A 13,019-nucleotide genomic window follows, 5' to 3' on the forward strand; every position below is an offset into this window, starting at 1 on the left:
ATATTTTTTTCACGAATAAATGAAATCATAGATAAAATGTAATAAAACAAAATTAATACAATTATGAAAACAGAAATACGTTGATCCCTTGGTTTTCGAGGTTAATGCCCAACGAAAATCAATAATCTGGAGTTAAGGTGGAGCTTATTTGCATTTAAAAAAATATACTAGTATATATTTTTTGGGGTGCGTTCAATGTAGTCAGATTTAATAGCATTGGAAAGAGATGTTGTTGTTTTTTTGTGCCTAAAAGGGTTAATAAAGTTTTAATGCACTTCAATTATAATTATGACATAAATGAGATATATGTAAAAGACTACACTAATTTATACATGCATATATCCTGACATTTTTTAATTAGTTTTTTTTTTTTCTGAAAAAAAAAAATCCACAATGGACTAAGAGCGCGATGTTTGAAGCGCGAAGTAGCGAGGGATCACAGTGCCGTACACTCTGGCTCCTAATACTGTAAAGATGATTTACAGTATTTTCACAGTATTTTGGGTGTTTAGTAGTGTAATGATAGCTATGCTCTGAAAGCCCTACAGAGGGCGCTGCCTCCATTCTGCATTCTCACATGTGCAGTAGTAGTATTTATTTTTAGTATTAAGCATTACCTGCTATTGACGTCAATAAACGTCCAATTCACTGGTCAAACCGTCTGTCGTCGTCAATGGCATGTAACGAGTTCTACGAGACCCCTTAAATAATTTAGCGGGAAAAATGGTCGGAACCTTACTTAGGGCGTAAAGGTTCCTAGCGACGATTGTTACCGGGAGTTTTAAATCGACGGACCCGGCTTGGGTGACGCTGTTCCGGCCAGCTCAGCGTCGTCACGTCAGCCGTCCCGGTGGTCCTGGTTCTGGTGCTCCCTTTTCCAGGCAGGCTGTCAAAAGCGACCCGATAAGGAGAAGAAAAGATGGTGCTTCTGACGATGATTGCCCGGCTGGCCGACGGCCTGCCGCTGGCCGCCTCCATGCAAGAGGACGAGCAGGTTGGAAACACAAGCACATCAATTGTTTATTCTTGGACTCTTTTGGGCTACGTTGGTGCGAAGCGCTCCAGAACGCTTCGACCTTGTTGATTCCACGTGAAAACTCGTTCAAATGTCCTCCTGTAATTTGCAGTAAAGGGTGACAGTGGACAGGAAGTGGCGTTTTTGTTTATATGTTGATATTCATATCGTCATGAGCACAAACAGTATTATGTGCTACTTTTGATGTATTAAGTATTCATTCAGCAGCATTGTTTTTAGATTTAACGTATATACATATATACATAAAACCAAAAACACTGGGGCAATGCATAAGTACATGCAAATAAGAATTTTTAACAAAGTACAGAATACAGAAAACTGAGAAATTGAACTAAAAATCAGAAAAAAACTGACAAAACAAAAAATGAAGTAACATTTAAAATAACATTTAAAAAAAAATAAATAAATAAGCATTTTAAAAATATATATTTTTCAAAATTAAGAACGTAATTTAAATTTTAAATTACATTTTCGATCATTTAATTTTTTCATTTTTTAACTTTCTCAATTTGTTTTTCCATTTTTTTCATATATTTTTTTCATAAGAATGTGTTTTTAATTTTTTATCACATTTTCAATCATTTAATTTCCTATTTTTCATTTTTCATTTCGCTGTATTTTTTCAATTTTCTATATTTTTTTTCAGTTTTTTAAAGAATATTTTTTTTTACATTTTCGATCATGTAATTTCCTATTTTTTTATTGTTATTTTAGCTGTATTTTTCCATTTTTTCCCATAATTTAATTTAGCTGTATTTTTCAATTTGATGATCTATATTTTTTCATTTTTATTAATGTATTTTCAGTTACATTTTTGATCATTTGTTTTTTTCATTTTATTTTAGCTGTATTTTTCAATTTAATTCTCTACAGTTTTTTTTTTTCATAATTTTTTAACTTTTTAATCATTTTGATCATTCAATTCCTTATTTTTTCATCTTTGTTTTAGCTATAATATTCAGTTAAATTTTCTATATTTAGTATGTCATTTTTTATGAAGAATGTATTTAATTTTTACATTTTCGATCATTTATTTTTTTCATTTTTAATTAACTATTTTTCAATTTGTTTCTATATTTTTTCATACTTTTAAAATAAAATATATTTTTTACATTTTCGATAATTTATTTTCTAATCTTTTTTTATTTTTAATTTGGCTGTATTGTTCAATTTAATTTTGTTTTTTTTCAGTATGTATTTTTAATTACATTTTCGATCATTTAATTTCCTATTTTTCATTTTTATTTTAGCTATATTTTTCCTTTTTTTTCATAATTAAGTATTTTTCATTTTAATTACATTTTCGATCTATTTTTTTTTCATTTTTAATTATTAACTATTTCTATTTGTGTCTATATTTTTTCATACTTTTAAAATAAAATATTTTTTTACATTTTCGATCATTTATTTTCTAATTTTTTCATTTTTAATTTAGCTGTATTTTTCAATTTAATTTTCTGTTTTTTTTCCCAGTTTTTTTAAGAATGTATTTTTAATTACATTTTCGATCATTTAATTTCCTATTTTTCATTTTTATTTTAGCTGTATTTTTCCTTTTTTTTTTCATAATTAAGTGTATTTTTTCACTTTGATTACATTTTCGATCTTTAATTTTTTTTCATTTTCAATTTAGCTTTATTTTTCAATTTAATGTTCTATATTTTTTAAATTTTTATTAATGTACTAATTTTCAATTACATTTTCGATCATTTAATTCATTTTTCATTTTATCTTAGCTGTATTTTTCAATTTAATTTTCTATAGTTTTTTTTCATAATTTTTTTATTAACTTTTTAATTATTTTGATCATTCAAGTCCCTATTTTTTCATCTTTATTTTAGCTATAATATTCAGCTAAACTTTCTATATTAAGTATTTCATATTTTTTTATGAAGAATGTATTTTTAATTTTTACATTTTTGATCATTTAATTTTTTTCATTTTTAATTACATTTTCGATCATTTAATTTTTTCATTTTTAATTTAGCTTTATTTTTCAATTTAATGTTCTATAATATTTCATTTTTATTAATGTGTAAATTTTCAATTACATTTTCGATCTTTTTTTTTCATTTTATTTTAGCTATATTTTTCTATTTTTTTTTTTTAAGAATGAAAATTTAATCAAAAATACAATCATTTTTTTTCCATTTTAGCCGTATTTTTCAATTTAATTTTCTATAATTAGTAATTTCCTTTTTCTTTTTTTAAATTAAGAATGTATGTTTAGTTACATTTTCAATCATTTATGTCTTTATTTTAGCTGTATTTATCAATGACATTTTCTGTCTCTAGTATTTTATATATATATGTGTAAGTGTTCCTCTAATCCTTTATGTATATTTTTTAACACTTCGGCTGCAATTGATGGCGCTTGACGTTTTGAAGTGGGAGAGATAGCAGCAAATGAACAAATGCCCATTTCAATTCAGGATGATTGGACGCTTGGCACCGTCCATGGCATTGAAAGTGTTTGTAAATTCAGACACCAAGGGGTTAAGCTCTTATGTTATTGTGCATGCCTAATAATCAGTTGTTCTGACATTTATCATTCATACATATGAAGATTTTGTAAATGACCATAATATATATACAGTTGCTTTTTTTTTTTGCCAATTATATTACTGTATCACCTCTTTCAGTGCCATGGAGGGCGATAAATGTCCAATGATGTGGCTTTTTTTATCCTTCTTTTCTGTATTTAAATTAGTTTGTCACATTAGATGTTCAGTCCATTTGGCAGGATGAATGTCAAAATGAATTGGACGTCCAACGCCGTCAGTGGCAGCCAAGGAGTTAGAACAAAATCAAAAAGTGATACCCCTTGTGTCGTAGTTGGGCCGGGACCTTCAACAATACCAGAGCCAAGCCAAGCAGCTCTTCCGCAAACTCAACGAGCAGAGCCCCACGCGTTGCACCTTGGAGGCGGGCTCCATGTCCTTCCAGTGAGTCCCACAAAACGCCGACCCTCTGTTCGGCGTTGATCAAAGCTTTTTTGGCTTTCCTGCAGCTACGTTCTGGAGAAAGGCGTGTGCTACCTGGTCCTGTGCGAAGCCAGTTTCCCCAAAAAGCTGGCCTTCGCCTTCCTGGAAGATCTTCAGGCAGAGTTCCACGAGCAGCACGGCAAGAAGGTGCCCACCGTGTCCCGGCCGTACTCCTTCATCGAGTTCGGTAAGTTTTATCCTGTACGCATATTGATTTTCAACTTGGGCCTGCAAAAAAATCTCCATTTGTGGTCATTATTTTTGACAAAAAAAACTTTCTCAAATTGCCCTAAAATTAAAGGGAAGTGACTAAGAAATGCCCAGAAATCATCAGAAAGTGCCCCGAAATCAACAGGAAGAGACCCAGAAATGTCCTAAGATCATAAGGAAGTGACCAATCAACAAAAACTAACAAAATGTGACACCTAATTGCCCCAAAATCAACAGAAAATGACCCAGAAGTGCTCCAAAATTACCGGGGGGGGGGGGGACTACCTCAAACTTCCTGCAAATTGCCCCACAATTAACAGGAAGTTACCAATGACAGACTAGCATTGTACTTCGAGATATTTATGAAAAATGCACGCTAACTGCACGTTTTCTTTTAACCCAGATTTGAGACTGTTTTACGTCCATATCTACAAGAATTCAGGGATTTAAGCATTTATTCACAAGAATTTTCAACGGAAAAGCTCTGTTTACATCAGGCGGCCGCTAGCTACTTTCACTAACAGACTAGCATTGTACTTAGACATATTTACGTAAAATAAACGCTCAATGCACGTTTCTTTTTGCTTTTAACCAAGAATCGAGACTGTTTTACATCTATATCTATAAAGAATTCGGGGATTTAAGCATTTACTCACAAGAATTTTCACCAGAAAAGCTCTGTTTACATCAGGCGGCCGGTAGCTACTATCACTAACAGACTAGCATTGTACTTCAACATATTTAATAAATGCTTACTGCACTTTTTTTTTTTTTTTTGCTTGTAACCAAGCATCGAAACTCTTTTACGTCCATATCTATAAAGAATTCGGAGATGTAAGCATTTATTCACAAGAATTTTCAACGAAAAAAGCTCTTTGTATGCAATTCCACTAGGTCAGCTTTGACTACCTCGCCAACAATGCAGGCCCCCTATTTATCGGCCTCGTGCCCCGTCAATACATTATGAAGTCGATGCTCCAGATTAGTTAGCAGAATTTTTTAACGATTAGTCGACTGTTCTAATCATTTTAAATAATAATAATAATTCACAAATAAACAAAGGGGTCTAAAGCTGATAGCATTAACTAGTAGAATGGAATGTAAACATTGAGAAAACTGTGAAAACCTTTCCAACATGGATCAAAACAATCCTTTAAAAAACAAAACTACATATTAAAAATATGTAGCATTAAAGTACTTATGACACCATAAAAAGTCTTAATTAGCATTATTATGTGAATTAAAATCATATTTTGAGACTATTCGACTATAAACAATTTGGCAAAGCACAGGAGATGAGAAATTAGTCTTTTAATCTGCCGTTTAGCTCCGCCTGTCATTATAGCGCTCTAGCATCCCCAGCTGATGACGTTGGCAGGGTAACGAGTTCAGCCGATTTAGAATTCGGCCCATTGAGGGGGAAGATTCAGAACGAAGAAAATGTCATTGTTTTCAATCTCTCTACTCAAATATTTTTACCAGATATTCTTTTTATCTTAGTATTTTGCTAAATAATTGGTATGGTTATGACAAATAAGTCTTGTGCTAAATGGAATATGAAATGTTAAAAATGCATTTATTCAGTACGACAGGGCAAAATGACTGCATAATGGTCAAAACTGCCAACTTCTTAACATTTTCTTAACATTTCCCTGCCCCAGCTTCGGAGACGGAAGAAGCGTAAACAAAACAGGAGGCGTGACAGCTAGCCAACGTGCTAACTGAACCGAGCTGCTTTTCCAAGTCTTTTTCTTGCCTTTCAAAAATGAAAATTCACACTAAACTAACCCGACTCATGTCACACACGGCGGCCTGGTTGAATTTCTTCACCGATCGGCCAGCCACGTTTCGGCTCATCATTCTGCTGCGGCCCTGGCAGGCAGGCAGTTCTCGTCACAGGGGACTCAGCTGGAGAATGACCGCAGAGCGACTGTTCCGATTTTTTCCGCCTTTCGAAAACGAAAAATTTCACAAAACTACCACGACTCTACCAGCCCCCAGCGGCGAGCGAGTTTCGGTTAACGAAACAGCTAACGAAAAATGACACAGAAATGCCCCAAAATAAACGGCACGTGACCTTGACAAAAAACAAATGCCCCCAAATTGCCCCACAATTAACAGGTGACCAGTGAATGCCCCCACCCGAAATCAAAAGAACGTGACCCAACATCAAGGGCGTAGGTTTGCATAGGGACGGAACACTAGCAACTTTTCAGGATGCTCAAATTGTCCCCATCAACTCTTAAGCAACCTTATTTGCGTTGTATAAGTCATTTAGATTGTCTTCTCATTTGTTTTAATTGTTGTAATTGACCCCACCATTATTAAGTGAATTATTTTCATTATGTTCAGACTTACATATACTTTTCACCTGCTGAATGTGCCAGTCATTTTTTTTCCCCCTCCTAAAACCACATTTGATTGGCTGATGACTTGACCGCCCCCACCCCCCACACACAGACATGAGATATTAGGGATACTAAAAGTTTTTTTTCAGCCAGCAGCAGCCACTGTAAGAAATGTAAAAAGACGTAAATGTTGTGGAAGTGGGGAACACACCACTAATATTGCGACTGAAAGTCTGACCTGCATCAGAGTTGGCATAACATTAAACTGTGTGAACTTGCTAACCTGCAAAAATTGAGTAGGTAGCTGCTAGCCTGGTACACCAGACTCAACGCTGTTCCAGCTATTGAGTCTGGCCACCATTCCCACGGAAACAATTTCCAGGGCGGAGCAAGCCACAGCAAACAGACAGCGGAGTGGACCAATCAGCGACGGGCAGACGTGACGTTAGTAAAATGGCGACCGCAGGACGATGGACTTGCGCGCGGAAGTAAACATACGAAGAGAGCGGAGTTTATTCGACATGGCTAGCGCGAGACAGACTGTTGTCAATGACTCGTGTCGATGTGTTTTTGGTCATTTAAAACTGATTTTACCGTGGATTGGAACATATTCTCGGCTCTGCCGTTCACCATCTGTGCTGCTGAAGAGACGACTTTCGACGCGCAAGAGTGACGTTGCTCGTGAAGAACACGTCACGCAAATAAACGAATCTGATTTGTCGATTGATTTTGTATCTGCTCGAAAAGGCCGTTAATGGGATGGTTCCCAGACTATTTCTCTCAGTGTTTGAAAAATACAGGGAGAATAGTCTGGCAGAGCCAGGCTAGGTAGCTGCTGCTCTTTCATGTGTTTTCTGTTGACGTTAATTAAACTGAGAAATGTAATGAACCAAATTTTACGACTTTCTCCCCAATTTAACTTTTTTATGTGGTATTAAAGCAGCCCATCGGAGCTTTCATTTTTTTTGTTGAGTTTGGCAGTGCTTGTGAACAAAAGCAGTCAGTAGTGTTTTACATGAAGGACAGTTCCATTTTTAATTTTTTCATTCTTTATGTCAGGGAAGTTTACTTTTCAACCCCAAGACAAGTATCTGTCAATAGCTCAAATAAGAGGTATTAGGTACACCTGTCCAACTGCTCGTTAACACTTAATTTCTAATCAGCCAATCACATGGCGGCAACTCAGTGCATTTAGGCATGTAGACATGGTTTAAGACAATCTCCTGCAGTTCAAACCGAGCATCAGTATGGGGAAGAAAGGTGATTTGAGTGACTTTGAACGTGGCATGGTTGTTGGTGCCAGAAGGGCTGGTCTGAGTATTTCAGAAACTGCTGATCGACTGGGATTTTCACGCACAATCATCTCTAGGGTTTACAGAGAATGGTCCGAAAAAGAAAAAATATCCAGTGAGCGGCAGTTCTGTGGGCGGAAATGCCTTGTTGATGCCAGAAGTCAGAGGAGAATGGCCAGACTGGTTCGAGCTGATAGAAAGGCAACAGTGACTCAAATAATCACCCGTTACAACCAAGGTAGGCAGAAGAGCATCTCTGAACGCACAGTACGTCGAACTTTGAGGCAGATGGGCTAGAGCAGCAGAAGACCACGCCGGGTGCCACTGCTTTCAGCTAAGAACAGGAAACTGAGGCTACAATTTGCACAAGCTCATCGAAATTGGACAATAGAAGATTGGAAAAACGTTGCCCTGGTCTGATGAGTCTCGATTTCTGCTGCGACATTCGGATGGTAGGGTCAGAATTTGGCGTCAACAACATGAAAGCATGGATCCATCCCGCCTTGTATTAATGGTTCAGGCTGGTGGTGGTGTAATGGTGTCGGGAATATTTTCTTGGCACTCTTTGGGCCCCTTGGTACCAATTGAGCATCGTTGGAACGCCACAGCCCACCTGAGTATTGTTGCTGACCATGTCCATCCCTTTGTGACCACAATGTACCCAAAAAGCTGGAATCATCTCAGACTGGTTTCTTGGACATGACAATGAGTTCACTGTACTCTAGTGGCCTCCACAGTCACCAGATCTCAATCCAATAGAGCATCTTTGGGATGTGGTGGAAGGGGAGATTCGCATCATGGATGTGCAGCCGACAAATCTGCACCAAACTCTCTGAGGAATGCTTCCAGCACCTTGTTGAATCTATGCCACGAAGAATTGAGGCAGTTCTGAAGGCAAAAGGGGTTCCAACCCGTTACTAGCATGGTGTACCTAATAAAGTGGCCGGTGAGTGTATATCAAGGGTACAAATGGTGTGATCCAGCCAGGAGCTGTGACCACGCAGCAGTACAACGAAAATACACAAGTCAAGGGTCTATATGCTTGTTGAAAGGGCCTTGCTTACTATGAAATGATACCTTCTACGAAAACTAAAGTGAACCTTATTACAGCCCAACTCTGGTGATTTTCCACAGACACACATCCTGAATTATGGAAACTAGCTCTGGCTGGTACAAGAGGGAGTCAAATCAGATAAGGCAGTCCACAGATATCCATTGTAAAATGTTCAAAGGAATATATAGAGCACTCAAACATTGATACGGTCTCACATGAAAGCATAAAAAAACGCATATAGTTTCACAGCAGTTGATGTTTGTGTTTTTATAGGCATAAATATTCTTTCACACTTTATTTAGACATTGGTGGTTTTCAAACTTGTTTTTTTGCATCCCTGGATAGTTAAGAGATGAATAACAAGCTTGTATTTATTGTTTATAATTTATGTTCAAATAAGGCAATTTAAATTTGCTCATAAAATCCAGATATTTTTCCTGTAAGTTTTCAAAATGTTTCTTTAGTAATTTTTGAAATCAAAGGTTTGAATTGAATGGTGTAGGCCAGACATGTCCAAAGTCCGGCCCGGGGGCCAAATACGGCCCATGGTCAAATTTCATTCGGCCCCCAGCCTCTGTCATAAAATCAATAACGTCTGGCCCACACACAGACTTAATAAATTGGTCAGCAGTACTGCTATCAGCGTATGAAGTAGCTTAATGCTGATCCTCATTTACCCACTAAAAGGCAGCAGCACTCTAAGCAACATTACCCCGTGTTACCCTTTATTCCATTTCTACAATGGCGACAATCAACAAAAAAAAGTTGACTGTGACGGCCGCCGCTTCAAGGATAGGTGGAAATTGGACTATAAAATACGCAACAACTGTGTCTGCGTCATTTGCAAAAAGACAGACGCTGTTTTCAAAGAGTTCAATGTGAGGCGATATTACCAAACAAGACACGCTGACATGGACGACAAGATTACAGGGAAGATACGTAGCGAGAAATTGAAGCAACTTGAAGCTAGTTTAATTTTACAGCAGCAGTATTTCGCAAGAGCCCGAGAGTCGAAAGAGTCCCACAAAGGTTGGTTGCGAAATTGTTTAAATAATTAATTTAGGGCTGTCAAATGATTAAAACTTTTAATCGAGTTAATCACATCTTAAAAATTAATTAATCCTAAATAATCGCAATTCAAACCATCTATAAAATATGTCACAATTCAAACCATCTATAAAATATGTCACATCTTAAAAATTAATTAATCCTAAATAATCGCAATTCAAACCATCTATAAAATATGCCATATTTTTCGGTAAATTATTGTTGGAATGGAAAGATAAGACACAAGACAGATATATACATTCAACATACTGTACATAAGTACTGTATTTGTTTATTATAACAATAAATCAACAAGATGGCATTAACATTATTAACATTCTCTTAAAGCGATCTATGGATAGAAAGACTTGTAGTTCTTAAAAGATAAATGTTAGTAAAAGCTATAGAAATTTTACATTAAAACCCCTCTTAATGTTATAGTTTTGAATAAAATTTGTAAAATTTTCAATCAAAAAATAAACTAGTAGCTTGCGATTGTTGATGTCAATAATTACACAATGCTACTGGTGCTGAAACCCATAAAATCAGTCGCACCCAAGCGCCAGCAGAGGGCGACAAAACACCAAAAAACACAAGTAACAAGTGGACATGACACTGTGCTGTCATTTTAATCTGTTTGAGCGGGGCATGTGCGTTAATTGCGTCAAATATTTTAACGTGATTAATTTTAAAAAATTAATTACCGCCCGTTAAAGCGATAATTTTTACGGCCCTAAATTTATTTTTAAAAAATAATAAAGCAAATGTGACCCACAGAATGGCTTGCTAAAATTTGCTTAAATATATTGTTCTATGTAAAGGACATCAGCCAAGGTCGGCCCTCCACATTTTTACCACACCAAATCTGGCCCCCTTTGCAAAAAGTTTGGACACCCCTGGTGTAGGCTGAATACAGATTTTGCATTAAGAATGTCCCGTCCCCCGCAAAAAAGTATGTAGTGCCATATCGTCCCTTCCAATGTTGAGATCAAACCTACGCCCTTGCCTAAAATCAACAGGACGTGACCGTTGCCCGCCAAATCAATTATTTCAACTGGTAGGCCTAGCTGTTAATGCTAATCTTTCAGCGCCAATTCATTTTCTGTATTCCGTCTGCATTTTAGACACGTACATCCAAAAGACCAAGAAAGCCTACATTGACAGCCGGGCCCGGAGGAACCTAGGAAGCATCAACACGGAGCTCCAGGACGTACAGAGAATCATGGTGGCAAATATCGAGGAAGTTCTACAGCGGGGAGAAGCTCTCTCTGGTAAACCCAGTTCAAGTTCTTCTTTTGACTTATCTATTTGCTTTGACCTAGTTTTTCCTTCTCCTAGCGCTCGACTCCAAAGCTAGCAATTTGTCCAGCCTGTCCAAAAAGTACCGCAGCGACGCCAAGTACCTGAACACACGCTCCACGTATGCCAAGCTAGCAGCCGGCGGCGTCTTCTTCATCATGCTCATCGTTTACGTGCGCTTCTGGTGGCTCTGAGAAGGCAGGATAACACAGCTTAGCTTATTAGCCGACACTGGCGGCGGTAAATATCCAATCTATTTGAACTGGGAGGGTTGGCGAATGAACCGATCATGTGGCGGTTTTCATGCTTATGTCATGAGTTGAAATGAGTTTATCACTCGTAGACGTCCAATCCATTTGAAGCGGGAGGAATGGCAGCAAGTAATTCAGTGCCATACCTTACGCTTCAAATGGATTGGACATCTCTGGCCGTCAATCAGTTAATTTCAGGTCCTTTCCTGTTAACCTGCCATGATAGCAATTAGCAGTACTTTACAGTAAAGTGAGTATGCAGTAATTTGCATTGAAAGAAAATTTTTAGAAATACATTGTTTCCCAAAAACGTGGCGTCGTATTTGCAAAACAGCTGCGTGAATCAGGAGCCCAAAAATGGTATCGGTACAACACTTAAGTCTTCAATTTCTGCAGAAATATTAATGGTAGCTTTGCTGTAAAAGGTTGTTACATCAGGCAACTTCGTGTCGATTTTGGGCCATTTTGAGATCACTTCCTATTGGGTTTTAGATACCAGGTCGGGTTTTTGTGCCATTAAGATGAATAGGAAATTTCAGCTATTGGAAATGAATGTGAAAGATTTTGGCGGATCTTTTATTGGCAAAAACGATACAATATTGCACCTCTTAGCTTCCTGGATTTTTTAAATAAGTAAATTATGTGGATTAGGACAAGTAGCATTTTGGAATTTCATATTTTCCAAAAACCAGCAATTTTGTTTTTTGTTGTATTTCGTGGTCACTTATTGTTGGTTTTGGTGCATATCGGAGTCATTTCTTGTTCATATCGGGTCACTTCCTGTTAGTTTACCGGGTCAAATGAATGGGAAATTTTGGCCACTGGAAATTAATGGAAAAGATTTTGGCGGAATGGTTTTTGGCACAAAACTGCATCCAAATTTTGCGACCCCTGAGCTTCCTGGATTTCTTAAAATGTGTGAATTATTTGATTTGGAGTAAAGCTGTAGGACGAGAAGCATTTTGATTTTGAAATGCCAAGCCAACAACTTTGTTGATTTTTGGAGCATTTCGGGGTCACTTGTTGATATTGGGTCATTTTGACATCACTTCCTGTTATGTTTTGATACCGGGTTGGATTTTTGTGCCATTGAAATGAATGGGGAAATTTTGGCCATTTGAAATTAATGGAAAAGATTTTGGTGGAATGGTTTTTGGCAAAAAACTATGTACAAATTTTGCTCCCCTTAGCTTCCTGGATTTTTAAAAATGTGTTAATTATTTGATTTGGTGAAAAGCTGTAGGACGAGAAGAATTTTGAAATCCCCCCCCCCCCCCCCCCCAAAAAAAAGAAAAACACGCAAATTTATTGATATTTGGGGTAATTTTGACATCACTTCCTGTTAGGTTTTGATACTGGGTTGAGTTCTTGTGCCATTGAAATGAATGGGGAAATTTTGGCAGAATGTTTTTTTGGGCAAAAACTGTACAAATTTTGCACCCCTTAGCTTCCTGGATTTTTTTTTTTTTTTTTTTTAATGTGTTAATTATTTGATTTG

General features: G+C 36.7%; 1 protein-coding gene across 1 annotated transcript; it reads left to right on the forward strand.

Annotated features, from left to right (window-relative positions):
- The first annotated feature begins 784 nt into the window (after positions 1-784).
- On the forward strand, positions 785-12,798 carry sec22bb (SEC22 homolog B, vesicle trafficking protein b). The gene is made up of 5 exons (XM_057840338.1): positions 785-994; positions 3,872-3,981; positions 4,047-4,207; positions 11,096-11,242; positions 11,310-12,798. Exons 1-5 carry the CDS (start codon positions 920-922, stop codon positions 11,462-11,464), a joined length of 648 nt encoding a protein of 215 aa, XP_057696321.1. The 5' UTR covers positions 785-919; the 3' UTR covers positions 11,465-12,798.
- Positions 12,799-13,019: the final 221 nt, after the last annotated feature.

This window comes from Corythoichthys intestinalis, chromosome 7 (assembly GCF_030265065.1).
Source record: "Corythoichthys intestinalis isolate RoL2023-P3 chromosome 7, ASM3026506v1, whole genome shotgun sequence".
Lineage (NCBI taxonomy): Eukaryota > Metazoa > Chordata > Actinopteri > Syngnathiformes > Syngnathidae > Corythoichthys > Corythoichthys intestinalis.